The 27746-nt window shown below is 40.4% G+C and overlaps 1 protein-coding gene across 3 annotated transcripts in view; it reads left to right on the top strand.

Annotated features, from left to right (window-relative positions):
• LOC124286831 (acetylcholinesterase-like) overlaps nucleotides 1-27746 on the top strand; it is a 130549-nt gene that overhangs the window by 36568 nt on the left and 66235 nt on the right. Inside the window, exon 1 of one of the 3 annotated variants that reach the window (XM_046723271.1) lies at nucleotides 14889-15306. The exons of 1 other annotated variant lie outside the window; for it this stretch is intronic. Coding sequence is in view for 1 of the 2 variants with exons in the window: in XM_046723270.1 (XP_046579226.1) it covers nucleotides 15547-15563 (17 nt within the window). In the remaining variant the exon portion in view is untranslated. Of the gene's footprint in view, nucleotides 1-14888; nucleotides 15307-15391; nucleotides 15564-27746 lie in introns of those variants that run through there. One more of the 3 variants, XM_046723270.1, reaches the window with a different exon arrangement.

Genomic DNA, 27746 nt, shown 5'->3' with positions numbered 1-27746 from the left:
AAAGCTATCATTTTTATTGCTTCATAATATTTGATGACTTCTGCTTTAATATATCTAATATTCAGAGTTTGCTTTTTTCTGCTTCTTCTATAGATAGCTTCTTTAACCACCAAGATTACATCATTCAATGGATTATTGTGTTTGCCTTTAAATCCAAATATAATTTTCTCTAGAGAAAAATTCATTTCACCCTCTGAAACAGTTCTAAGCCATTTTTCTACTTCCTTCCATATAAAACTTGACATCATCATTGTGTATGTAGGTATGGATCTAGTTATCTATTAAAGAGACCTGAAACTTCGACATAAAGATTAAAATGGTGATTATCTATCACGTATTCTCATCTGTCATTTGTTTCGTTTCGAACGTACGCACGGAAGTGGAGAGTTGTCCAGGGCCACAATTCTGTCTAATTTTGCATTAGAAATTTCCAACTGAGCCTCACGCCGAAGACCCGGGTTCGAATCCCCACATGGGCACAATGTGTGAAGCCCATTTCTGGTGTCCCCCGCCGTGATGTTGCTGGAATATTGCTAAAAGCGGCGTAAAACCAAACTCAGTCAGTCAGTCAGTCCAACTGAGCCTTTCGCAAAAAAACATACATGTAAGGAAAGGGTGTTTTATGTTCAGTTAACTTTTGCACAACCCTTTTCATGCGAATACAATATGAATGACTAGAAAATAACGACGAATTTGTGTTCATTCATACAGTGCACACGAGAAAGGAACTTCGTTCTTGTGTTTATACGGACAGTGCACACGGTGACGACACTTCAATCTTGTGTTGACCCAGAGAGTGTACACGAGGACAAAACTTCACTCTTGTGTTCACACAGGCAGTGCACACGAGGACAAAACTTCACTATTGTGTTCACACAGACAATGTACACGAGAAGGGATTGTGTTCCACACAGACAATGAACATGAGGACAAAACTTCACTCTTGTATTCACCCAGAGAGTGTACACGAGAAGGGATACTTCACTCTTGTTTTCACACAGAAAGTGTACACGAGAAGGGATACTTCACTCTTGTGTTCACACAGACAGTGTACACGAGAAGGGATACTTCACTCTTGTGTTCTCACAGATAGTGCATATGAGGACAAAACTTCAATCTTGTGTTCACATGAAATGGGGAACAGTTTAACATTGTGTTCATCTAACCAATTGTATTGGCTTAGCAAAGATCTGGGGATATCTCATTACGGGTTACGTCAGAACCACCTTTTGTTCGGCCGGTCAAAATCGTCCCTTACAAGGTTGGACATATGACAGTCGGGAATGTGTGTTCTGATCATTCAACCTCGTAAAGGTTCGGTATTCTGAACGACAGTTACGGGCTATGAAGCTGACTCCATCAAACTCATCGTCCATCACTCGCTTCAATGGACAAGACAATTCAAACGGAAGTGTCTTTCCCTTGCCCGTGGGAAGTACTGCCATAAAACGACTCTTAGAATTTTCTTTTGTGCAATTGGCTTTTCTTTCTATTGAGAATTTGTTTTATGTTTAGTTCACAATTTTGAAAGCGTTGTTTCAATGGGAAGTCGCGATTTTGAAACAAGTACCCTAAAGCTAGATGAAGCCGCTTTCTGATTGGCTAATGTCGATTTCATGTTAGTCGTTTCACTGGTCGGTCAAAATGCAAGAAAAGCCGTTCTGGAGTGACCTCTAGGATGACCTGGGAACGTTGTCTTGCCGGTAACTAAGATCTGATTTTAATGAGAGTTCTAAGTGCCGAAGGACGGAACAATTCCCACTCGTATCCACTGCCCACCAGTGCACAAGTGGAGGCCAGTCATTTTTATCTGGTATTCATCCAACACGGGACAATTTACCTTTGTCTTCATTACTCAAATAGACATGGCACGAAATTTTGATCATCCATGCAGGTAACTGTTAACAATGCTAACATCTTTGTCTGCCATCAATAGCCCATACGCAACGAACATATTTCGTAATTGTTCACTATCATTGTATATACCACATGCTGATGCGATCTTCATTGTGTTGGCCAGTGTTCTATTTCCAGGTGCGTCATATACCTATCACGGTTCCGAATACATCACTCGATAACCTACCGGATGCATCTAATCATGCATGTTGTGATTCCACCTTGTCATCAGCAAATCATTGTTTCTGTAGCGAATACACACGTGTCCATTATGTATACCCACGGCAGGTACCCACGGCAAGTACCTACGACTATAACCCCTGACACCAAACACTACGGCGGTTATGTATTATCGATTCAGAAGTGCCAAACACCAGACCAACCTGAGAATAGGTGTCATTCCTCTGTAAGTAAAGGATCCAGAACGATAGCTCCAAGGCCTGATTTAGGGGTCAATTTAATTATGGTTATAGCCGGCATTGCAGAATTAGATTAGTGCAGTTCTCCCCAGCCTGTAATGAAATATTAATGGACTTATGCATCTTGAATAGTTTGCCAAACGAAGAAATGAAGTTATTGACAAGGCGTTAACCAGTGTCATGAATGGCTAACTGAAAGGACGGATCGAAGAGGCCTAATATTCGCGCATATCGGGGCTACGACCTCCCTAACTCATATCCCGAGTGCTGGCATTTACCGTACTGTGATTTGTAAACGAAGCAGTCATATTTCAGTTAGGCTGACACTTTTCTGGTCAGACCTTCTGTGATGAATTCGGTCCGCTGGGCAACTTCGCTTAATGATTTGGGGAAACTTGGATATGGTATTTGTTAGAGTCGGATGGATATTGCCTGTGATGGATGTTGGCGTATATTGATAATGGGGAACCAATTGACAGATGACTGCATCAATGCCTCTAATTCATCAAGTATGAGTAATAGGACCATGCGCCCTCCTGACATATAGTCCCAACACATTTAGGTACCTGCTTTTGGTAACCATCTTTAATCAATTATGTTATAAAATAGCAGAAGCATGACAAGGATGTAAGTTGGTGCATGTGTGTCTAAGGTATTTTGCAAAGCAACCATAATGAGAGTTGTTACTTTTGCATGATACGTTTACAAAGAGTTGGTAGGAAGTCGGGTTTGTTAACCCTAAGTGACCCTTTTCAGCTGTAGCTTTGATTCAGTCTATTAACATTTGGTCCAGTGTCGGTAAGCAGGTCTCTTGACCTCTTTTAATTTCGACACTTACGGCCTTATTATGTTGGCTACTATCACCAATTATAGGGAACATTTGTCTCAAGATCACATTCTTCTAATATTTTTGAAACAACACATTTCGTGCACCACATGAAATACAAATAATCAGAAAACATCTTCATTGAATTTAAATTGAAACATAAGTGACACAAGTAATATATACACTGAAGATAAGAGAACAAGTTCCAACTTTCAAGCATGTAGTAAGTGAGATATCAAAATATTATAAAACTACAAAATATATTGCTTACTGTATATGCAGCAACAGCGATTTCTTTACTTTCTGGTCATCTGCTGAAGATAAACGTATTGTACAGTTTATTTAATCGCAATTATCACTATTGGATATACATAGATAAGGTTTTCAAAATATATTCAAAGATATGTATCTATTGCATGAATGGAGATTTGTGAATTTTGTATTGTTGCGAAATGTATTATGTATGCATAATTCTGTGGAAAGAAAGATGGAACAAAAATGAAATACATGTACAGATGATAACTTTAGGTATATAACTTCTTTTGGGCTGCTTGTATCACATGACAAAAGGACGGTATTGCGTGGTAAATAAATCCCCAATTAGGTGACTATATTTGTTGATCTATTACGTATATGGGTAGCACAGAAATACTTTTAATGGGTGGATAGATCTCACAAGACTTCTTGCAAGTGTTAGATTTGTTACTTGGGGCGACTAACGCAGTATTTGAGCTATTAGTTATTACATATTTTGCGAATATATCGTGTAATATTAGCAAAGGAGATTTGACCGTTTAAAGATTATTCACACATGGAACAGCAAAATCCACTAAAACCAATACTCGGTTGGATGTAACGATTATCCAACAGATTTATCACCACCTCGATGGCGTGCACTGAATCGTATCCATATCTGAACCACAGTCAGGGATGATTGGCTTTATATGTCTTTAATACACAGCAGGTGTGTTTCATATACTTCTTCTATAGGTAACATACGTTCGATTCATGTGTTCTTAAGAACCACGTATAATGTCTGATTTCCCCCACTCATGCAACAATAATTCGAGATGTTTATTTAAGTTCAAATGTGGCCACAGAAACACACAATGTTATTCCACACCTGCAGATATTGGAACTGAGGACCATTTACGAACTGAATGTAAAAGACTCCCAAGGTTCGGTTTCTGGTTGGACTTATATACATGTGAAAGTCCACAACATGTGGAAGACGCCTGCAGGTACTGAGCAGGGTGATATTCATTTTCTAAACATAAGTGCTCTAAGGTAATATTTAGTAGGCCTTGATAATATTGGATGTGCGAAGCATTGTTATGAGCATCGACTAAACTAAAAGATAAACACTGAACTAGTGCAATGGGCGTTTCCAACACTGTAGGCGTTTGTTTTGTTTCAGTAATGCTGCAATGTTATCCTGAACAGATACCATTGTCACTCAGTAATGCTGCAATGTTATCCTGAACAATTGTCTCTCAGTAATGCTGCAATGTTATCCTGAACCATTATCTCTCAGTAAGGCTGCAATGTTATCCTGAACAGATACCATTGTCTCTCGGTATTGCTGCAATGTTATCCTGAACCATTGTCTCTCAGTAATGCTGCAATAATATCCTGAACCATTGTCTCTTTCAGTAATGCTGCAATGTTATCCTGAACAGATACCATTGTCTCTCAGTAATGCTGCAATGTTATCCTGAACAATTGTCTCTCAGTAATGCTGCAATGTTATCCTGAACCATTGTCTCTAAGTAAGGCTGCAATGTTATCCTGAACCATTGTCACTCAGTAATGCTGCAATGTTATCCTGCACCATTGTCTCTCAGTAATGCTGCAATGTTATCCTGAACCATTGTCTCTTAGTAATGCTGCAATGTTATCCTGAACCATTATCTCTCAGTAATGCTGCAATGTTATCCTGAACAGTTACCATTGTCACTCAGTAATGCTGCAATGTTATCCTGAACCATTGTCTCTCAGTAATGCTGCAATGTTATCCTGAACCATTGTCTCTCAGTAATGCTGCAATAATATCCTGAACCATTGTCTCTCAGTAAGGCTGCAAGGTTATCCTGAACAGATACCATTGTCACTCAGTAATGCTGCAATGTTATCCTGAACCATTGTCTCTCAGTAATGCTGCAATGTTATCCTGAACCATTGTCTCCCAGTAATGCTGCAATGTTATTCTGAACAGTTACCATTGTCACTCAGTAATGCTGCAATGTTATCCTGAACCATTGTCTCTCAGTAATGCTGCAATGTTATCCTGAACCATTGTCTCTCAGTAATGATTCAATGTTATCCTGAACAGATTATATTGTCTCTCAGTAATGCTGCAAGGTTATCCTGAACAGATAACATTGTCACTCAGTAATGCTGCAATGTTATCCTGAACAGATAACATTGTCTCTCAGTACTGTTTTCACAGAACTAAGGCAGATTCAACCGCATCAGTTGTATAAAACATAATGAAATTCTGAACTTATGTACAAGGGTTAACATTGATTTGTACCTTTCTGATTCATGACGTTTATAGGGAGTGAGTCAGTTTACTTTACGCCACACTCAGCAATATGGCTGCAGTCTGTAAATAATCGAGTCTGGACCAGACGACCGAGTGATCAACAGCATGAGCATCGATCTATGCAGTTGGGATACAATGACATGTGTCAACGAAGTCAGCGAGCCTGACCACTCGATGCCGTTAGTCGACTCTCACGACAAGCATGGATTACTGAAGATCAATTCTAACCCGGTTAAGACGTTTATAGTATTATATAATAACTACGGTATGATTACCGTATTCTTGAAGGCCATACCTTTATCAACGAAACTCTCGTACTATGGTATTCGTTTCAACCAAAATTCATGTCGTACCAGCTATATGGATGAAGTGTTGCTTTATGCCATGTTTTTAGAAGTGCGACCTTTATACATTCTCGACATCATTAGTGGAATACTTTCTGTATATATCCTGTTCCCTGAAACCATTAAATGGATCGTGGACAGACAAATACTGACACCGTTGAATGGATCGTGGACAGACAAATACTGACACCATTGAATGGATAGTGGACTGACAAATATTGACACCGTTGAATGGATTGTGGACTGACAAATATTGACACCGTTGAATGGATAGTGGACTGACAAGTACTGATACCACTGAATGGACAGTGGTCTGACAAGTATTGATACCGTTGAATGGATGGTGAACTGAAAATATTGACGCCATTAAATCGATCGTGGAGAGACAAATACTGTTACCACTGAATGGATAGTGGACTGAAAAATATTGACACTGTTGAATGGATTGTGGACTGACAAATATTGACACCGTTGAAAGGATAGTGGACTGACAAGTACTGATACCACTGAATGGATAGTGGACTGACAAGTATTGACAATGTTGAATGGATAGTGAACTGACAAATATTGACACCGTTGAATGGATAGTGGATTGACAAGTACTGATACCACTGAATGGATATTGGACTGACAAATATTGACACCGTTGAATGGATAGTGGACTGACAAGTACTGATACCACTGAATGGACAGTGGTCTGACAAGTATTGATACCGTTGAATGGATAGTGAACTGACAAATATTGACACCATTAAATGGATCGTGGACAGACAAATACTGTTACCATTGAATGGATAGTGGACTGACAAATATTGACACCGTTGAATGGATAGTGGACTGACAAATATTGACACCATTGAATGGATAGTGGACTGACAAGTACTGATACCACTGAATGGATAGTGGACTGACAAGTATTGACACCGTTGACTGGATAGTGAACTGACAAATATTGACACCGTTGAATGGATAGTGGATTGACAAGTACTGATACCACTGAATGGATATTGGACTGACAAGTATTGACACCGTTGACTGGATAGTGAACTGACAAATATTGACACCGTCGAATGGATAGTGGACTGACAAGTACTGATACCACTGAATGGACAGTGGTCTGACAAGTATTGATACCGTTGAATGGATAGTGAACTGACAAATATTGACACCATTAAATGGATCGTGGACAGACAAATACTGTTACCATTGAATGGATAGTGGACTGACAAATATTGACACCGTTGAATCGATTGTGGACTGACAAATATTGACACCGTGGAATGGATAGTGGACTGACAAATATTGACACCATTGAATGGATAATGGACTGACAAATATTGACACCGTTGAATGGATAGTGGACTGACAAGTACTGATACCACTGAATGGATAGTGGACTGACAAATATTGACACCATTGAATGGAAAGTGGACTGACAAGTACTGACACCATTGAATGGATAGTGAACTGACAAATATTGACACCGTTGAATGGATAGTGGACTGACTGATACCACTGAATGGATAGTGGACTGACAAGTACTGATACCACTGAATGGATAGAGGACTGACAAGTATTGACACCGTTGAATGGATAGTGGACTGACAAATATTGACACCATTGAATGGGTAGTGGACTGACAAATATTGACACCGTTGAAAGGATAGTGGTCTGACAAGTACTGATACCACTGAATGAATAGTGGACTGAAAAATATTGACACAATTGAATGGAAAGTGGACTGACAAGTACTGACACCGTTGAATAGATAGTGGACTGACAGATATTGACACCATTGAATGGATAGTGGACTGACAAGTACTGATACCACTGAATGGATAGTGGACTGACAAATATTGACACCATTGAATGGAAAGTGAACTGACAAGTACTGACACCGTTGAATGGATAGTGAACTGACAAATATTGACACCATTGAATGGATAGTGGATAGTGGACTGACAAATATTGACACCATTGAATGGATAGTGGACTGACAAATATTGACACCGTTGAATAATTTTATTTTAAAACTGATATTTATGGATGATGACGCCGTCCTAATAATAGTATGTTTTGAGGGCAAGATAAACAACATGAATACCAAACTTGAAGGCATTATGGAGTGTTTGACACAGGAAATATGTATATGCCTTGTTGGTAAATACTCAGAGAGCACACAATGTATATGCAAATGCGATCATTAATATTCAGCATGTATTCCAACAGACAGGACGTAACATGTCGGAAAAACGATCAGAATTTCTGTCATATATTTACAAATACATCCCTAATGAATGCAACCTATTTCTGGTTATCGTGTACCTCGCAACACTTGAACCAACCAAACCCTTGCGGTAGTGAATAGATCGTAGACTCCATCCTCCGGTCGCCATGTACCAAGAGAAGGTATTTGTTTTTGCCCTGCCCGGGAATAAAACTACGACGTCCCGACTCAGAATCAGTATTACATCTCTGAGTGGTGTATCCATGCTAAATGCGTCTCAGAGGACTGTCTCTATAATCCTGGCCTTCCTCTAGATACGTACACACTGCTCACACTCATGTAACGATATATAAAATCATCGATATTTATGATGCCTCAAAGAATTAATATCAGAGAATGTATGATAAGCGTATGTGTATCTACATTAAAACAATGCATCCAACTGTAGTTTGTTCGATATGTTGGCTACAAAGGTTGAATGAATGCATGGAACATCATCCAGAAATATGCCCTTTTCATAAGCTGTGTCGGGACTGTATCATGCAGTGCACACCAGTAGAAGTTCTAATTCCGCAAGCTGATATAATGATGTGTTTTACAGGCCATAGCTTTACAGAAACAGTTGTTTTCCTCGTCACCATCGTCATCATGTGTGGATCCAGCTACCCGCTGGAACAGGTCCTTGTAGGGGGCCGGTCATTTCTCATAGAATGGGTGGTGGCACCAGGTAATAGAGCAGTCTCTAGTGGAGGCGATGCAACTAACCACATATTTGAGAGGGTCATGGTGAAATAGAAATTCTATATCTACATCCAATAAAGCGAGGAGGATGGAGTGATAAAGCCAGCAAACTAGAGCCTGAAAAGTTCAGTTAGTACTAAATATAAAGGCGAGAGACAATTGAAGATTGGCTTCACATTTGCAGCATATTTCTTGTAATGATCACCCATGGGGTTTTCAGTTGTGTGTTCAGATTTTATTCTTAATATTTCAAAGTTCACACTCTTCTGAATGCCAGTCTAAGTGGAATCCTAATGGAACCAGTCAAAGATCATCTTTGGCCCTGAACAGTAAGAGAAAACAGCTGAAGTGTTAACTGAGGCTGTTAGACTCTCTTCTAATACTTAAACGTAATTTTCTTCTTTTTATTATCTTTGTTTATTAGTTTTATGTCCTTATTATGACTTATCATAATCACAAGCATTTCACTTATGAGAATGAAAATATGGGCCATTTTCCATGAAGGAAAGATTACCAGTGACCAGTGTGCATTAACATAAAGTAGCATAACGTATCCATCAGTGCCTAGTGTGGCAACCAAACGCACATTTACTGTCATCACAAATAGTTTGGACTCGATAAGAAATAGCATAGATAGTTTGTTATGTTTATTTGTTCCACACATGACATCATACAGAAGTCAAATGTCATCACTAATATATCTGGAGAAAAGCATGTCTGGTTTCCATGGATTCTAGCATTTTGATATAAGTGTGATGCATCTTGGTTACAGACCGGTACTTAGTGTTTTATAAAGTGAATTTAGTGGATATATCGGCGGCAAATACTCCTACTTGTCACATCTTAAAGCATTTCCTCCCCATTGCCATTGGCGTTTCAATCTCTTCATGGAGTTGTGCCTCTTCCCGATCTTCATTATCAAATAGTCCATACGGTTTTTCTTTCTTGCTTAGGTGTTTCTATTTTTTGCTGTTTCATTCCGAAGCAAATGATATTGATTTGCCCCTTTATGCTCATTCAAAATGTTTCTAAAAATAAGGAATCACTGATTGTTTATTCGGATTTTGCACCTTTCGTATCTTGTATTTTTTGTTTGTTATTCTAATACTATTTGCCTCTATTTGGGCTGTCAATATCATTACGTGTTAATTTGGTTACAGACCTGTGGGAATTATAACCTGGCTAAATTACATATATGCATGAAAAATCATAAGCTGTCTGTAGCTGTCTTCTACCACGAGGTGATTGTTTTGGTGCTTTCATTTATTCCTTGTATATCTGTATCAGGTCACATTTGACTATTTTCCAAATACTAGATTTCATGTCTTTTGGATCATCAATGTTTCTATAATTGTTATGATATTGTATGAAGAACTATATCCTTGTCCCCTTGTGTTATTAGAGTTTTAATATCAAATTCATTGTTGCTCTTTAATAGGTATTATAAACCACTGAATCAACACCATTAGGTCCATATTCATTACACAGAGGCATTCCAATGATTTAATAGTTTGTGGCGTATGGGTAGTTCAATAGTAAAAACATTCGGTCATAGCGCCAAAGATCGGGGTTCAATTTCCCACGTTGGTACAATGTGTAAAGCAAATTTCTTGTGTCCCCACAGTAATATTGCTGGAATATTGCTGAAAATCTGGTTTGGGGAAAGAGTGATTGAATACTGCAAATTCCATTTTAAGTGTGTATGTTTCTGTCCAGAAAAGTGATTTACAAATTTTCTTTTACCAGGTTTTTCATTCGTGCATTTCACAGATATTACAGTAAATTTGAAACTACAGAGTACCAAATCTGGCTGTTTTGAGATTGATTTAATTTCAGGAAAGTGCTTTTGTATTATGGAGTTTTGGGGAGAACCATGAATATAATGTATTTGTCATGGTAAAGGTCATCCAAAACTGTGGCAAGCATTAGTGGAGAGTCATCATTGTAAGTATATAAGTGAGCGCATAAAAATTAACAAATATTTACATGAGGGAAGTTAATACCTTTGTCTAACATACCATTCTGAAGAAGTGTCTAGATAAAATATATTACAATTCCGGTCTTTATACACGATATCACAGGCAGATAGTGGATGGATGATATCGCATCTGTATGCCCGACAAGCCCATAGGGTTCTTCAGAACCTCATCTACAGTCGGGGCATTCTTCTACAAAATGAAGGACATCAATCCACAAGTCCAACTTTAAGGATTTGTTCTCGCCAGCAATTCCCTATCTTCCGTCTTACCTTTGAAACTACCATCCGTTGTAGATACACAGTACACTGGGCAGATTACACGCAGCTCCCACGAGGGAGAGGGGACTCACACGTAATGTCTTTTGATTAGACCACATCTTGGTTTTTCCTACATAAAATCTGTTTGAACGGGGCAGGTTTATCATTTAGGCTGTTTGTCTAAAGCCAGATAAAATACAATTTTCCTTGGGGATGCCGTCTGATCGTTTCTATTCCAATACAGATGTATTAGGGAGTGGGTGAGATTTCTAGAATCGTAGGGTGACTTGCAACTATAATTTCTGTCTCAGTGCTAACCTTTACAGGAAAACAGCCACCTTTAAGCAAATATTGACAAATGAAATTAAAATTATCGAAATTATGGTAAATGCCGTTACAAATCTTGTCATAACTGTCACCGATTTTGACACATGATTGGTTTCAGCGAAGGCGTTCTTGTTCACGTTCACATGCTTTTGAAGTAACCTTGAAGGATGACGTCATTACCATCGATTGTCGTAAGCATTTGTCTCTTCTGTCACAGGAAGTAAATCACAGGTACTACTTCCCTGACTTTGTTAAGAACTTTGGCATTTGAATAACCCATATAGAACTGTGTACGACAACTGTTGGCTATTTTACTCAAGTGGCATGGCAGACATCCAGGTGGGAAACAACATATGTAAAACAGTTTCATTTCCCAAACCTGCTTGCGTGTGGACAGCCGACAGTGCAAACTACATGAATGTACCACCTCTCTATAAGCATGTGGACACCTGTCTGCATGTGGACATCTGAAGGCACAAACTACATGATAGACCCCCATCTGTGTGCATGTGGACAGCTGAAGGCACAAACTACTACCCTCCCACATGTGTGAGGCACAAACTACATGATACCCTCCCACACACAGTGTTGAATGTGGACAGCCTCCAACCTGTCTGCAAGTGGACAACTGATATGATACCCTCCCCACCTGTCTCATGTGGACAGCTGATGGCACAAACTACATGATACCTCCCCAACATGTGGACAGCTGATGGCACAAACTGCTGGATACACGCCCCATCTGTCTGCATGTTGACAGCTGATGGCACAAACTACATGATACACTCCCCACTTGTGTGCATGTGGACAGCTGATGGCACAAACTGCATGATACCACACCCCATCTGTGTGCATGTGGACAGCTGATGGCACAAACTACATGATACACTCCCCACTTGTGTGCATGTGGACAGCTGATGGCACAAACTGCGTGATATACCTCCAAGATTTATATGTAACTATGAAAGTTATTCGTTATGCAAAGATGTCTCGTTCATTGTTAAACAGCTGATGGCACATGCGTGTGTGTATCAACGTGAGACGTGTCACAATACTCAACACACAAACCAATACATACCAGTATGTGTGCATGAACTACCACAGCTGATGGCACCGATAGCAACACACATGCCTCTATCTACAGGTAAAACAGCGTTAACAATGTGCATGTGGACAGCTGATGTGCATACACCAATAGCAACACATGCCTTTATCTACACGTAAAACAACGTTAACAATGTGTGTGTGCGCGCGCGCATGTGGACAGCTGATGCATGCACAAACAGCAACACATACCTCCTTTATCTATATGTAACTATGTGTGTGTGCATACACCAATAGCAACACATGCCTTTATCTACATTAAAACAGCGTTAACAATGTGTGTGTACGTGTGTGTGTGCATGTACCAACGTGAACACATGCCTTTATCTACACGTAAAACAATACGTTAACAATATGTGTACATGAACTACCACAGTGTGTGCAAGCACCGATAACAACACATGCCTTTATCTACACGTAAAACAACGTTAACAATGTGTGTGTGTGTGTGTGTGTGTGTGTGTGTGTGTGTGTGTGTGTGCATACACCAATAACAACACATGCATTTATCTACACGTAAAACAGCGTTAACAATGTGTGTGTGTGCATACACCAATAACAACACATGCATTTATCTACACGTAAAACAGCGTTAACAATGTGTGTGTGTGCATACACCAATAACAACACATGCCTTTATCTACACGTAAAACAGCGTTAACAATGTGTGTGTGTGTGTGTGTGTGTGTGCATACACCAATAACAACACATGCCTTTATCTACACGTAAAACAACGTTAACAATGTGTGTGTGTGTGTGTGTGTGCATACACCAATAACAACACATGCCTTTATCTACACGTAAAACAACGTTAACAATGTGTGTGTGTGTGTGTGTGCATACACCAATAACAACACATGCCTTTATCTACACACAATGTGTGTGTGCATACACCAATAACAACTCATGCCTTTATCTACACGTAAAACAACGTTAACAATGTGTGTGTGTGTTTGTGTGTGCATACACCAATAACAACACATGCCTTTATCTACACCCAATGTGTGTGTGCATACACCAATAACAACACATGCCTTTATCTACACGTAAAACAACGTTAACAATGTGTGTGTGTGTGCATACACCAATAACAACACATGCCTTTATCTACACTTAAAACAGCGTTAACAATGTGTGTGTGCATACATCAATAACAACACATGCCTTTATCTACACGTAAAACAACGTTAACAATGTGTGTGTGTGTGTGTGTGTGTGTGTGTGTGCATACACCAATAACAACACATGCCTTTATCTACACACAATGTGTGTGTGCATACACCAATAACAACACATGCCTTTATCTACACGTAAAACAACGTTAACAATGTGTGTGTGTGTTTGTGTGTGCATACACCAATAACAACACATGCCTTTATCTACACACAATGTGAGTGTGCATACACCAATAACAACACATGCCTTTATCTACACGTAAAACAACGTTAACAATGTGTGTGTGTGTGTGTGTGTGTGTGTGTGTGTGTGCATACACCAATAACAACACATGCCTTTATCTACACGTAAAACAACGTTAACAATGTGTGTGTGTGTGTGTGTGCATACACCAATAACAACACATGCCTTTATCTACACGTAAAACAGCGTTAACAATGTGTGTGTTGTTGTGTGTGCATACATCAATAACAACACATGCCTTTTTCTACACGTAAAACAACGTTAACAATGTGTGTGTGTGTGTGTGTGTGTGTGTGTGTGCATACACCAATAACAACACATGCATTTATCTACACGTAAAACAGCGTTAACAATGTGTGTGTGTGCATACACCAATAACAACACATGCATTTATCTACACGTAAAACAGCGTTAACAATGTGTGTGTGTGCGTGCGTGCGTGCGTGTGTGGGTGCGTGTGTATGCAATAATAGCAGCACATGTTCGTATCTGCAAATGAAGCCATGCGCATTTGTTACATAAAATCCAGAGCGGAGTCCAGCAATTAAGAGGTCAAAGGGAAGTAACTCCACTACGTCTGGCCTTAACACGACAAAGTGTGAGCCAGATTTGGTTGAGTAGATTCACACAACACGACCTGAATGCTTCCTTCACATTACAGTGCACACACATTATTGCTTTGTAACTTAGTCTTGTGAATGCTTTAACAGCAACATTTGATCTTAATATATATTGCCTCTACCACTAAAGATAAAACCTTCACTGCATTCATCAGTCATTACGTAGTGAATACCAAAAGCCAATCAGTCTGGAAATACTCGAGTAGCAGGCAAATTCCCAAATGTATGTTTGTCAACATTTCCTTGGGAGAGAGTACAGAAGTCAATCTGGTTTACAGATCTATTCTAGTCGTAAGCACGTGAGAGGCAGGCGCAGACGTGAACGTGAAGCTATTAATAGCTTTAGAAGCTACAGTTTCAGAGAGTGGATTACACCTACGGTGGTGAATCTAATCCCATTGCCCTGTTATTGTGTGTACCTCACCGACTTCCTCACACCACAGACCTTGAGGCCTACGGGTGAAGTTCGGTTATAAACCTCAGTGTAGGATTTGCGTGGATTAAACAAGGATCGCGTGCAACATGGGATTACACAGAACCCCTCACAACACGTCCCAGTAAACTGGAGGAGGTATCGTGGTAAAGTCACCTACAACTTCTAGGTACGTACATAGAACATAGATAAAGCATGCCTCAGTTGGACTTGGATGCGGATGCACAGTGTGCTCGGCAGACAGATTTTTCAAGCAAGGCAGTTAACTAGCTCTTTACATAGTTTTGGTGTCATTGGTCGTGCTTCACGTGTTAGCATATATTCGTAACTGTGTTGCTTTTAAGAAAGGATATGAAACAAGGTTTGCAATGTCCAGCAAACAGCGAATACCTCAATAGCAGGATAGCGGATGCCCTTATGTCTGAGGTGAGTCGAGGTATTCTCCATTCACGGTTGTCTTGTGTTCGTAACTGTACACATATAACTGTATAACATATTTTTCAGTTTACGATTCAGTTGCGAATGAAAGATGATGGCTGACGAGCCACCACCATACGATTGATTGAGTCAATTACCGATAGTCTCATCGAACATTAAATTTTCCAAATCGTAAAAGAGATTAAAGTAATTGTCATGTGCCAGAGCGTAATTTCAGTGTGCATATATTTTACATTTAGGTACACTGAAATCACAAATGATTTACAACGGGCATAAATGCACATGACAACACTTGAAGACATACACAATCGATCCTCTCAGGTAACGTCAGTAGACATAACTCGGATTACGCCTTAAAACAACATAGCTGCCCGTATCAAACTGTGACTGAAGTGTTCCATACACTATATCAACACCACATAGTGACTGTTGTGTAGTATACACTGTATCAACACCACATAGTGACTGTTGAGTAGTATACACTATATCAGCACCACATAGTGACTGTTGTGTAGTATACACTATAACAACACCACATAAGTGACTGTTGTGTAGTATACACTATATCAACACCACATAGTGACTGTTGTGTAGTATACAATATAACAACACCACATAGTGACTGTTGTGTAGTATACACTATATCAGCACAACATAGTGACTGTTGTGTAGTATACACTATATCAACACCACATAGTGAATGTTGTGTAGTATACACTATATCAACACCACATAGTGACTGTTGTGTAGTATACACTGTATCAACACCACATAGTGACTGTTGTGTAGTATACACTATATCAACACCACATACTGACTGTTGTGTAGTATACACTATATCAACACCACATAGTGACTGTTGTGTAGTATACACTATATCAACACCACATAGTGACTGTTGTGTAGTATACACAATACCAACACCACATAGTGACTGTTGTGTAGTATACACTATACCACATAGTGACTGTTGTGTAGTATACACTATATCAACACCACATAGTGACTGTTGTGTAGTATACACTATATCAACACCACATAGTGACTGTAGAGTAGTATACACTATATCAACACCACATAGTGACTGTTGTGTAGTATACACTATATCAACACCACATAGTGACTGTTGTGTAGTATACACTATATCAACACCACATAGTGACTGTTGAGTAGTATACACAATACCAACACCACATAGTGACTGTTGTGTAGTATACACTATATCAACACCACATAGTGACTGTTGAGTAGTATACACTATATCAACACCACATAGTGGCTGTTGTGTAGTATACACTATATCAACACCACATAGTGACTGTTGTGTAGTATACACTATATCAACACCACATAGTGACTGTTGTGTAGTATACACTATAACAACACGACATAGTGACTGTTGACTGTTGTGTAGTATACACTATATCACACCACATATGACAACACTATATCAACACCACATAGTGACTGTTGTGTAGTATACACTATAACAACACGACATAGTGACTGCTGTGTAGTATACACTATATCAACACCACATAGTGACTGTTGTGTAGTATACACTATAACAACACGACATAGTGACTGTTGTGTAGTATACACTATATCAACACCACAAATTGACTGTTGTGTAGTATACACTATATCAGCACCACATAGTGACTGTTGTGTAGTATACACTATATCAACACCACATAGTGACTGTTGTGTAGTATACACTATATCAACACAACATAGTGACTGTTGTGTAGTATACACTATATCAACACCACATAGTGACTGTTGTGTAGTATACACTATATCAACACCACATAGTGACTGTTTTGTACTATACACTATATCAACACCACATAGTGACTGTTGTGTAGTATACACTATATCAGCACCACATAGTGACTGTTGAGTAGTATACACTATATCAACACCACATAGTGGCTGTTGTGTAGTATACACTATATCAGCACCACATAGTGACTGTTGTGTAGTATACACTATATCAACACCACATAGTGACTGTTGAGTAGTATACACTATATCAGCACCACATAGTGACTGTTGTGTAGTAAACCTATGTCATTACGACAAAGTGACTGTTGTGTAATGTAAGACATAGCCACACGTCATAGGAATTGTTGTGTAGTATCAGAGTAAGTGACTAAGTGAGTTTAGTTTTACGCCGCGCTCAGCAATATTCCAGCTTTATGGCGGCGGTCTGTAATCGAGTCTGGACCAGACAATCCAGTGATCAACAGCATGAGCATCGGTTTACGCAACTGGGATACGAAGACATGTTTCAACCAAGTCAGCGAACCTGACCACCCGATCCCGTTAGTCGCCTCTTACGACAAGCATGGGTTACTCAAGATCAATTCTAGCCTGGATCTTCAGAAATCATATAATAGATTATGTGGTCTCTGGCAGTATACACTATATCACTACATCCATCATTCTCTTCCCACAGAGGTTACTTGTCATATCTCCCTACGAACCTCTGTTCTAAAACGGCGTCGCTGATTGCACAACGAAATCTGATTGCAACCAATCACGAATCCTGAACACTCGCACCATGAAAGGGCCGTATTAGAACAGAGGTTCTTTAGGAAGATATGACAAGTAACCTCTTCTGGTTTCTGGATTTTTTGATACATTGAGAGAGTTTGAAGTCATGTAGGGGATATATTGTGGACTGATTGGTATGGAGGACATGAGACATTAAATTGTATCTTTTCGTGGCAATGAAAAGTTTTGCGTACAGGTTGGGCCTGGTCTTAGTAACTAGCCTTGTAGCTGTATCCTGCAATTTTGGCAATCTGTGAAGTTGATCCTTAGAAATGCCATAAAGGAGAATCAGTAATCGCATGAGTGTTGCAGTGGCATTTCCAGTAAGAAGATACCGAAAAGAGCAAAAAGTAATGTCACTGAACAGGTTCTTCTGAAAAGAATGATATTTTCCTACCTCTTGGGTCACAAAATCTGCTCTTAAGTAGTTTGGAGGATGGATGCGTGGTAACTTCTCCACCTGTAGTATCTTCGCAATAGATTAGGTTTATGAAAATGCTTTAAGAATTGCTAAGAATTACATTTTCCACTATCAGGTGCTAATAAATGTTTGCCATACGCAGTATGTTATAAGTATGGTTTTAGGCACGTCTGTCATGTGGACAGAACGTATCTCCGAGTGCTGAGGCCGCGTGTTACCGAGGCACTTTCAAAGGTTGGTACTTGTTACCTTGCCTCTGTTACAATGCTGTAGGCTGGTAGCCTCGGAGTCGGTTCAATGTATCTGGTACCCTATTAAACTGCGGTATCACAATGGGTTAGCACTATCAAACCGACATGTCCGGACTAGCACAAGCATCAACGCTTGTTTATTTACAATAAAATGTATTCTGTGGATGTTCTATAATGTACTCTGGTTGTTGGTACGTGACTGCGTTTTTGTACCACCTTGCATCACCGAATTCTGACACCATTACTGTATATTTGTCTGTCTGAATTCTCTCTCTATCAATGTGCCTCACATGAAAACAGTTTTTTGGAAAAGCATTTCGACCGACGTTTTTGACACAAGCGATGAATTTATTATATAAAAAATGTGTTGGTGTACTCACACGCTCGTGCTGTTACACAGCGTATATATTTGCCGTCATGTTTCGAACTCTTCTTGTTCAGGATAATGCGTTAAACTATACATCACAAGTGACACAGGATATGATTCCTCTCAACACTACAATCAACTCTTTCAACTTATTCAATATAGAAATTATTAAATGCTTAATACACTTGCTGATTACAATGCATACAATACTAAGTGTGCGTGTACACAACAGATATTAAAACTGGACAATATTAGTCCTATGCTATTTTTAGGAAAGTTGCAAATGTATATATATGATGCACTAATAGCCAACAGGAGATATGACAAGTATATACCGACAAAAAGTGGGAAATTGCAACCAAAAGCTTTACAGACCATTGAGACGCCACAATACACCTCTGGAATCTGGTGTCCACACAATCTGTCTACTATGAGATGGATGTGGAAATCAATTCCCTCATTGTCAAGAATGAATGAATGCTGATAACTGACTTTGGATATCAAAGATGAAGAGGTAACGATTGGTTATAAGGTTTTCCGGTTTTTCACATTATTAACATTAAACTGTCAAGTGGAGGTATTAATATTTGGGCAATGTCGTTGCTAAAGATAACACTAAACAGTCTACTGTTGATGTCACATGCAGTTCTCTGTGTCTATGGTGTGCAGTCTACTGTTGATGTCACGTGCAGTTCCCCGTGTCTGTGGTGTACAGTCTACTGTTGATGTCACGTCAAGTTCCCTGTGTCTATGGTGTGGAGTCTACTGTTGATGTCAGGTGCAGTTCCTTGTGTTTATGGTGTGCAGTCTACTGTTGATGTCAGGTGCAGTTCCCTGTGTTTATGGTGTGCAGTCTATTGTTGATATCTCGTCCAGTTCCCTGTGTCTATGGTGTGCAGTCTGCTGTTGATATCTAGTGCAGTTCCCTGTGTGTGTGCAGTCTACTGTTGATGTGCAGTTCCCTGTGCAGTTCCTGCAGTTCCCTGTGTTTGGTGTGCAGTCTGCTGGATGTCAGGTGCAGTGTCTATGGTGTGCAGTCTGATGTTGATATCTCGTGCAGTTCCTTGCTGTTTATGTGTTATGGTGTGCAGTCTACTGTTGATGTGCAGTTCCTGTGTCAGTTCCAGTCTACTGTGTTCTATGGTGTGTCATGTCAGTCTACTGTTGATGTCATGTGCAGTTCCTGTGTTTATGGTGTGCAGTCTACTGTTGATATCTCGTGCAGTTCCCTGTGTCATGGTGTTTAGTCTACTGTGTGTCTATGGTGTACAGTCTACTGTTGATATCTCGTGCAGTTCCCTGTGTCTATGGTGTGCAGTCTGCTGTTGATGTCCTGTGTCATGGTGCAGTCTACTGTTGATATCTCGTGCAGTTCCCTGTGTCTATGTTCTACTGTGTGTTTATGGTGTGCAGTCTACTGTTGATGTCATGTGCAGTTCCTTGTGTTTATGGTGTGCAGTCTACTGTTGATATCTCGTGCAGTTCCCAGTGTCTATAGTGTGCAGTCTACTGTTGATGTCACGTGCAGTTCCCTGTGTCTATTGTGTACAGTCTACTGTTGATGTCACGTGCAGTTCCCAGTGTTTATGGTGTGCAGTCTACTGTTGATTTCAGGTGCAGTTCACCGTGTCTATGGTGTGCCGTCCACTGTTGATATCTCGTTCAGTTCCTTGTTGTTTATGGTGTGCAGTCTGCTGTTGATATCTCGTGCAGTTCCCTGTGTCTATGGTGTGCAGTCTACTGTTGATGTCACGTGCAGTTCCTTGTGTTATGATGTACAGTCTCCCTGATATCTCGTGCAGTTATGGTGTGCAGTCTACTGTTCACGTGATCCCCTGTCATTGGTGTCTAGTTGATGTCACGTGCAGTTCCCAGTGTTTATGGTGTGCAGTCTACTGTTGATGCCTATGGTGTGCCAGTTCCCAGTGTGTTTATGGTGTGCAGTCTACTGTTGATGCCTCGTCCAGTTCCCTGTGTCTATGGTGTGCAGTCTACTGTTGATGCCTCGTCCAGTTCCCTGTGTCTATGGTGTGCAGTCTACTGTTGATGCCTCGTCCAGTTCCCTGTGTCTATGGTGTACAGTCTACTGTTCATGTCACGTGCAGTTCCCAGTGTTTATGGTGTGCAGTCTACTGTTGATTTCAGGTGCAGTTCACCGTGTCTATGGTGTGCCGTCCACTGTTGATATCTCGTGCAGTTCCTTGTGTTTATGGTGTGCAGTCTGCTGTTGATGTCAGGTACAGTTCCTTGTGTTATGGTGTGCAGTCTACTGTTGATATCTAGTGCTGTTCCCTGTGTCAATGGTGTGCAGTCTACTGTTGATGTCAGGTGCAGTTCCTTGTGTTTATGGTGTGCAGTCTACTGTTGATGTCACGCGCAGTTCCCTGTGTCTATGGTGTGCAGTCTACTGTTTATATCTCGTTCAGTTCCTTGTGTTTATGGTGTGCAGTCTACTGTTGATGTCACGTGCAGTTCCCTGTGTTTATGGTGTGCAGTCTACTGTTGATGTCGTGTGCAGTTCCTTGTGTTTATGGTGTGCAGTCTACTGTTGATGTAATGTGCAGTTCCTTGTGTTTATGGTGTGCAGTCTACTGTTGATATCTCGTCCAGTTCCCTGTGTCTATGGTGTGCAGTCTGCTGTTGATATCTAGTGCAGTTCCCTGTGTCTGTGGTGTGCAGTCTACTGTGGATATCTCGTGCAGTTCCCTGTGTCTATGGTGTACAGTCTACTGCTGATGTCATGTGCAGTTCCCTGTGTTTATAGTGTGCATTCTACTGTTGATATCTAGTGCAGTTCCCTGTGTCTATGGTGTGCAGTCTACTGTTAATATCTCGTGCAGTTCCCTGTGTCTATGGTGTACAGTCTACTGTTGATGTCACGTGCAGTTCATTGTGTTTATGGTGTGCAGTCTACTGTTGATGTCAGGTGCAGTTCCTTGTGTTATGGTGTACAGTCTACTGTTGATATCTCGTGCAGTTCCCAGTGTCTATGGTGTGCTATCTATTGTTGATGTCACGTACAGTTCCCTGTGTCTATGGTGTGTAGTCTACTGTTGATATCAGGTGCTGTCCCCTGTGTCTATTGTGTACAGTCTACTGTTGATATCTCGTTCAGTTCCTTCTGTTTATGGTGTGCAGTCTGCTGTTGATATCTAGTGCAGTTCCCTGTGTCTATGGTGTGCAGTCTACTGTTGATGTCACGTACAGTTCCCTGTGTCTATGGTGTGCAGTCTACTGTTGATGTCAGGTGCAGTTCCCTGTGTCTGTAGTGTGCAGTCTACTGTTGATTTCAGGTGCAGTTCCCTGTGTTTATGGTGTGCAGTCTACAGTTCCTGTGTGATGTCACGTCACGTGCAGTTCCTTGTGTTTATGGTGTGCAGTATGGTGTGTCTATGGTGTGCAGTCTACTGATGATATGTCGTGCAGTTCCCCATGTCTATGATGTGCAGTCTACTGTTGATGTCACGTGCAGTTCCTTGTGTTTATGGTGTGCAGTTTGCTGTTGATATCTCGTGCAGTTCCCTGTGTTTATGGTGTACAGTCTGTTGTTGATGTCAGGTGCAGTTCCCTCTGTCTATCGTGTACAGTCTACTGTTGATGCCTCATCCAGTTCCCTGTGTTTATGGTGTGCAGTCTACTGTTGATGTCAGGTGCAGTTCCCTGTTTTTATGATGTACAGTCTATTGTTGATGCCTCGTCCAGTTCCCTGTGTCTATGGTGTGCAGTCTACTGTTGATGTCACGTACAGTTCCCTGTGTCTATGGTGTGGAGTCTACTGTTGATGTCAGGTGCAGTTCCCTGTGTCTATGGTGTGCAGTCTACTGTTGATGTCACGTGCAGTTCCCTGTGTCTATGGTGTGCAGTCTACTGTTGATGTCAGGTGCAGTTCCCTGTGTTTATGGTGTACAGTCCATTGTTGATGTCAGGTGAAGTTCCCTGTGTCTATGGTGTGCAGTCTACTGTTGATGTCACGTGCAGTTCCTTGTGTCCATGGTGTGCAGTCTACTGTTGATTTCAGGTGCACTTCCCTGTGTTTATGGTGTACAGTCCATTGTTGATGTCAGGTGAAGTTCCCTGTGTCTATGGTGTGCAGTCTACTGTTGATGTCAGGTGCAGTTCTCTGTGTCTATGGTGTGCAGTCTACTGTTGATGCCTGGTCCAGTTCCCTGTGTCTATGGTGTGCAGTCTACTGTTGATGCCTCGTCCAGTTCCCTGTGTCTATGGTGTACAGTCTACTGTTGATGTCACGTGCAGTTCCTTGTGTTATGGTGCAGTTCCCTTGTGTTATGGTGTACAGTCTACTGTTGATGTCAGGTGCAGTTCCTTGTGTTTATGGTGTACAGTCTACTGTTGATGTCACGTTCAGTTCCCTGTTTTTATGGTGTACAGTCTATTGTTGATGTCATGTGCAGTTCCTTGTGTTTATGGTGTGCAGTTTACTGTTGATATCTCGTGCAGATACCTGTGTTTATGGTGTGCAGTCTACTGTTGATATGTCGTGCAGTTCCCCATGTCTATGATGTGCAGTCTATTGTTGATGTCACGTGCAGTTCCTTGTGTTTATGGTGTGCAGTTTGCTGTTGATATCTCGTGCAGTTCCCTGTGTTTATGGTGTACAGTCTATTGTTGATGTCAGGTGCAGTTCCCTGTGTCTCTGGTGTGCAGTCTACTGTTGATTTCAGGTGCAGTTCCCTGTGTCTATGGTGTGCAGTCTACTGTTGATGTCAGGTCCAGTTCCTTGTGTTTATGGTGTACAGTCCACTGTTGATGTCACGTCCAGTTCCCTGTGTCTATGGTGTGCAGTCTACTGTTGATGCATCGTCCCTGTTTATATGGTGTGCAGTTTGCTGTTGATATCTCGTGCAGTTCCCTGTGTTTATGGTGTGCAGTCTACTGTTGATGTCAGGTGCAGTTCCTTGTGTCTATGGTGTGCAGTCTACTGTTAATGTCACGTGCAGTTCCCTGTTTATATGGTGTACAGTCTACTGTTGATATCTCGTGCAGATCCTTGTGTTTATGGTGTGCAGCTTGCTATGGAGGTCACAGGAAGTACACCATTTACTAACTACCATGAAAGACTACGTACAGTACCTTAAGTTCTCCGTATGAACTGTTTTCACTCTGTTATGTCGGTACTTAGTGTTTAATCACAATACACACTTCTGAAAACCCTTCACGAGAGTTGTGGGTTCACTTCTGGGCAAAAAAACCCACGTCTCTTAAAAAACGCTAGACACTTGATATATGTCCGTGAGATGTTTATTCCCAGACATTGTCAGAAAGTTTGTTAAGTGTGTCCGCTTTTGAAAGTGGCGGCTGGTTTTAGTAAAGGTTTAGCAACGACATATGAACTGTCGTATGTAAATCCATCTTCATCTTTTTCTTTTGTATTTTTTTTTTCCTCTCTCGTATGTTTATCTCAATAAAGGCTGTTCGTACCCAGGTTTCCATTCGAGCTAATTACGGAAAACCGCTGATATGATATCATAAGGGGGATATTTAATGAACATGCAGTTTATGTTTGTGGGTGTTTAGGATTGATATTTAAAGATGAGAAAAAACACCGTTAAGTACACTCCTTACATTCTAGTGACAGGGCTCAAAATACAACTATATTGTATTCAAGAAGGATTCCGCAGTGGAATCTACATGTACGTCATGTATTGTGACATTGATACGCGTTGATAGAAATTTGACTGTTGAGTTGATGTCAAAATGGTGGTTTTGTCATTATGATATTTTCTGCAAGAAGCTGAGTATCTATTTTAGGCCTCATTGGGATATCCCGCAGTGAGATGAAGTGCGCTTAGATCACCGTTATTGCCTGACGTCAATAGTGCTATTTGCCTGTTTTGCGAAACCTTGTCGCGAATGCAGTAATAAAAGTTACTAAATTTCGTCAAGTATTAAGATTTCTCGATGTTCACTCCTTTGTTCGAACATACCATCCCAGTGATCATTTGCTGTAATGCATAAAACTGCAGAAGGTTTCGAATGGACCAATTTCGAATGAACTAATTTCTGGACATCTGTATCTAGTGCCAGTTACCTACCCTACGTTAGTTCTACTATACCATTATAGCTCGGATTCTATTGATATTATAGGAAGTCAAAACATACCTGTACCCTTCAGTGAAATGTGAGATGAAACATCACAAGACATGATGACTTTTTGTTTGTGTTTCCCGTTGATACGGCGAAATAATGTTTACATGTATTTGAAATAATGTTGTAAATTCTTCACTCACTCAATTCTGTTTGCCACATACATAGCAAACAAAGTAAATGGTACACACATGCAACTTTGGTTTTATTACATCTGACACAGACACTTGATATATTCTCATTCAAATAAGTATGGGTCATGAAAGTAAACGTTAGGATCGGTCAGAGACAACAACTCCTACACACCCGCAGCATTGCACATACACCATGCGATTCCTCCCAGCACGTGAAAATCGTGTCATTCTTGATTTAGAAACTTAAATCGCACTTGGCTTTTAGTAGTGTTGATTTCCACTGCCCACAGTACCGCGTAAGCTCTCTAATCTCTCAAACACTATTTGAGATCATATAAGGAATGCCGAGAAAACAATTTGCAGAAGCCTAAGGACTATTGACGTGCCCTAAGTTGGTAAAAAAGAGATATATATGCAATATGTTCCATGTGTTTCAGTCTGTGATTTGCAGACGCAGAAACAGGTTTCTGTAGATATATATGTTAATGGTTGGTCCTCAGATGGCGTCCAGGGTTTAAGTAATCGACCCTAAACAGTTAGTCGATCAAATTGTTGCTTTGCTGTTCACAGACTACTTGTTTACGGACTACTTGTTTACAGACTGGAAGCTTGGAACCCGTCTTTAAGCAGTTAATCACGTGTTGTAACACCGTTATCAAATATACAGACCAGACTCTACTCTTGTCTAGAGCGTGGAAACTGGCGGAATCGTGTTAAGTTATCGGATGTGTCCACTTCATCCTGGACATTGCGGACAGACGCAGACGTGTCACGAAGAATAGGAATGACACTTAGAAGCGATACACATAAGGAGGAAAGTTCGTGGATGTTAACTTCTGTGATGAATATACTCCGAAATTTTGTGTTCCTCACAGTACAGAGGTTGGCAACAATAAACTATTCACGTTTTTGCGTTGTGAGGTGTCCTAACGAATGAGAGTCAACATTGGACAGCATAACAGGGTTTTGGGTGTGTATTTGATTATACAGAGCGGGATCAATACATATGCATTGCATTTTGTCCTGGACAGCACATTCTGGCACCTTTTGTCCTGCCGTTTGCGGACCATTCTGGTCGACGTTTTGTTTTCAAGACTATAACTTTACGTGTGCACGTGTCTTAACCGACGACCTAAATAACTCATACATCGTTGAGATATGACCCACTATTGATCAAGTCATCTCAGATTTTCATATTACACTAAACAAATCTGTCAGGTTATTTCAGTAGTGTGCATCTTACAATATTGCACGAGCTAAATGTTTGAAAAATGGTGGAAATATAACCCTTTAGTGGTCAAATTATCGCAAACGTTAATTTCTGTCGTATATTCGGCTGTGTGCACCTTAAAATGCAACACCGACATGTATTTCTGTAATCATCTTTATTATTTTCGAATATCGCTGACTCTGTGTGTAGAGTATATTTGCAATCATTTAGACGACGGCTATTGGCTGAAATATTGATTTAATCAGGGAGGGAAGTTCGCTTTGGAGGTGCAGATTGGATGTGTTTCGTGCTGATGTTATCTTTAAGCTGCATCATAATCGGCTGGCACAAATCCAGTTTCCTTTAATTTGACAAACACGGCCAACATGCACACGAAGAGTAAACCATCTGTCTGTATTCAGGGTTGGGCAATCAGCTCGTCTCAGAGTGCGTAACGGGAAAATTGTAAGAAGACAGGATCTAGCTAACTGAACATTTGTTGTTTAAATCGTGGATCAGGAGTCTCTGTCATAGGGATCGGGCACGGTTGTGAGAAAGACATAGCACTTGAGTGTTTGGTTGGAAGGCACAGAGCTCCCGTCTGGTTAAATGAACGTGTACAAACTCACTGCACGCATTTGTTCGGTTTCTCCGTTTACAGCAATAGCTACGTCAAGCTACAACACATGCATACATTTATTCCTCTAAATGAACGAGATAAATAAAGTTGATTCCTGTTCCATCATGGTAATGTAAATCGGAAGCTGACAAAGGCCCCTATTTCTTGGACTGCTCTCATTCTGTCGGGTTTGTTTTAGGGAAAGTTCTATTCAGTATTCACTATGATATTATTAATTTACAACGTGTTCTTTTATATTTTTGTACAGTTTTCAATGACTGTTCAGTGTGACTTAAGATCCTACAGTAATGTCATTGTAATACAAACTTAGTGTGTGTCCCTGGCTATCCCCCTTCAACCACACACACACCGTTGAGTATGTCAATCTCGTGCATATATATATATTGTTGGTCGTTTTTATATAGCAATGTTGTCTCCATGTCACCATAAAACCATTAGATTCAGGTAAAAAGCATGCATGGTTGTATCTGATACACGGGTTGAG

Source organism: Haliotis rubra, unplaced genomic scaffold (assembly GCF_003918875.1).
Source record: "Haliotis rubra isolate DU_JTF1 unplaced genomic scaffold, ASM391887v1 Scf392, whole genome shotgun sequence".
Lineage (NCBI taxonomy): Eukaryota > Metazoa > Mollusca > Gastropoda > Lepetellida > Haliotidae > Haliotis > Haliotis rubra.
Note: the sequence above shows the minus strand (reverse complement) of the source record. Positions and strands in the feature narration are given on the sequence as shown.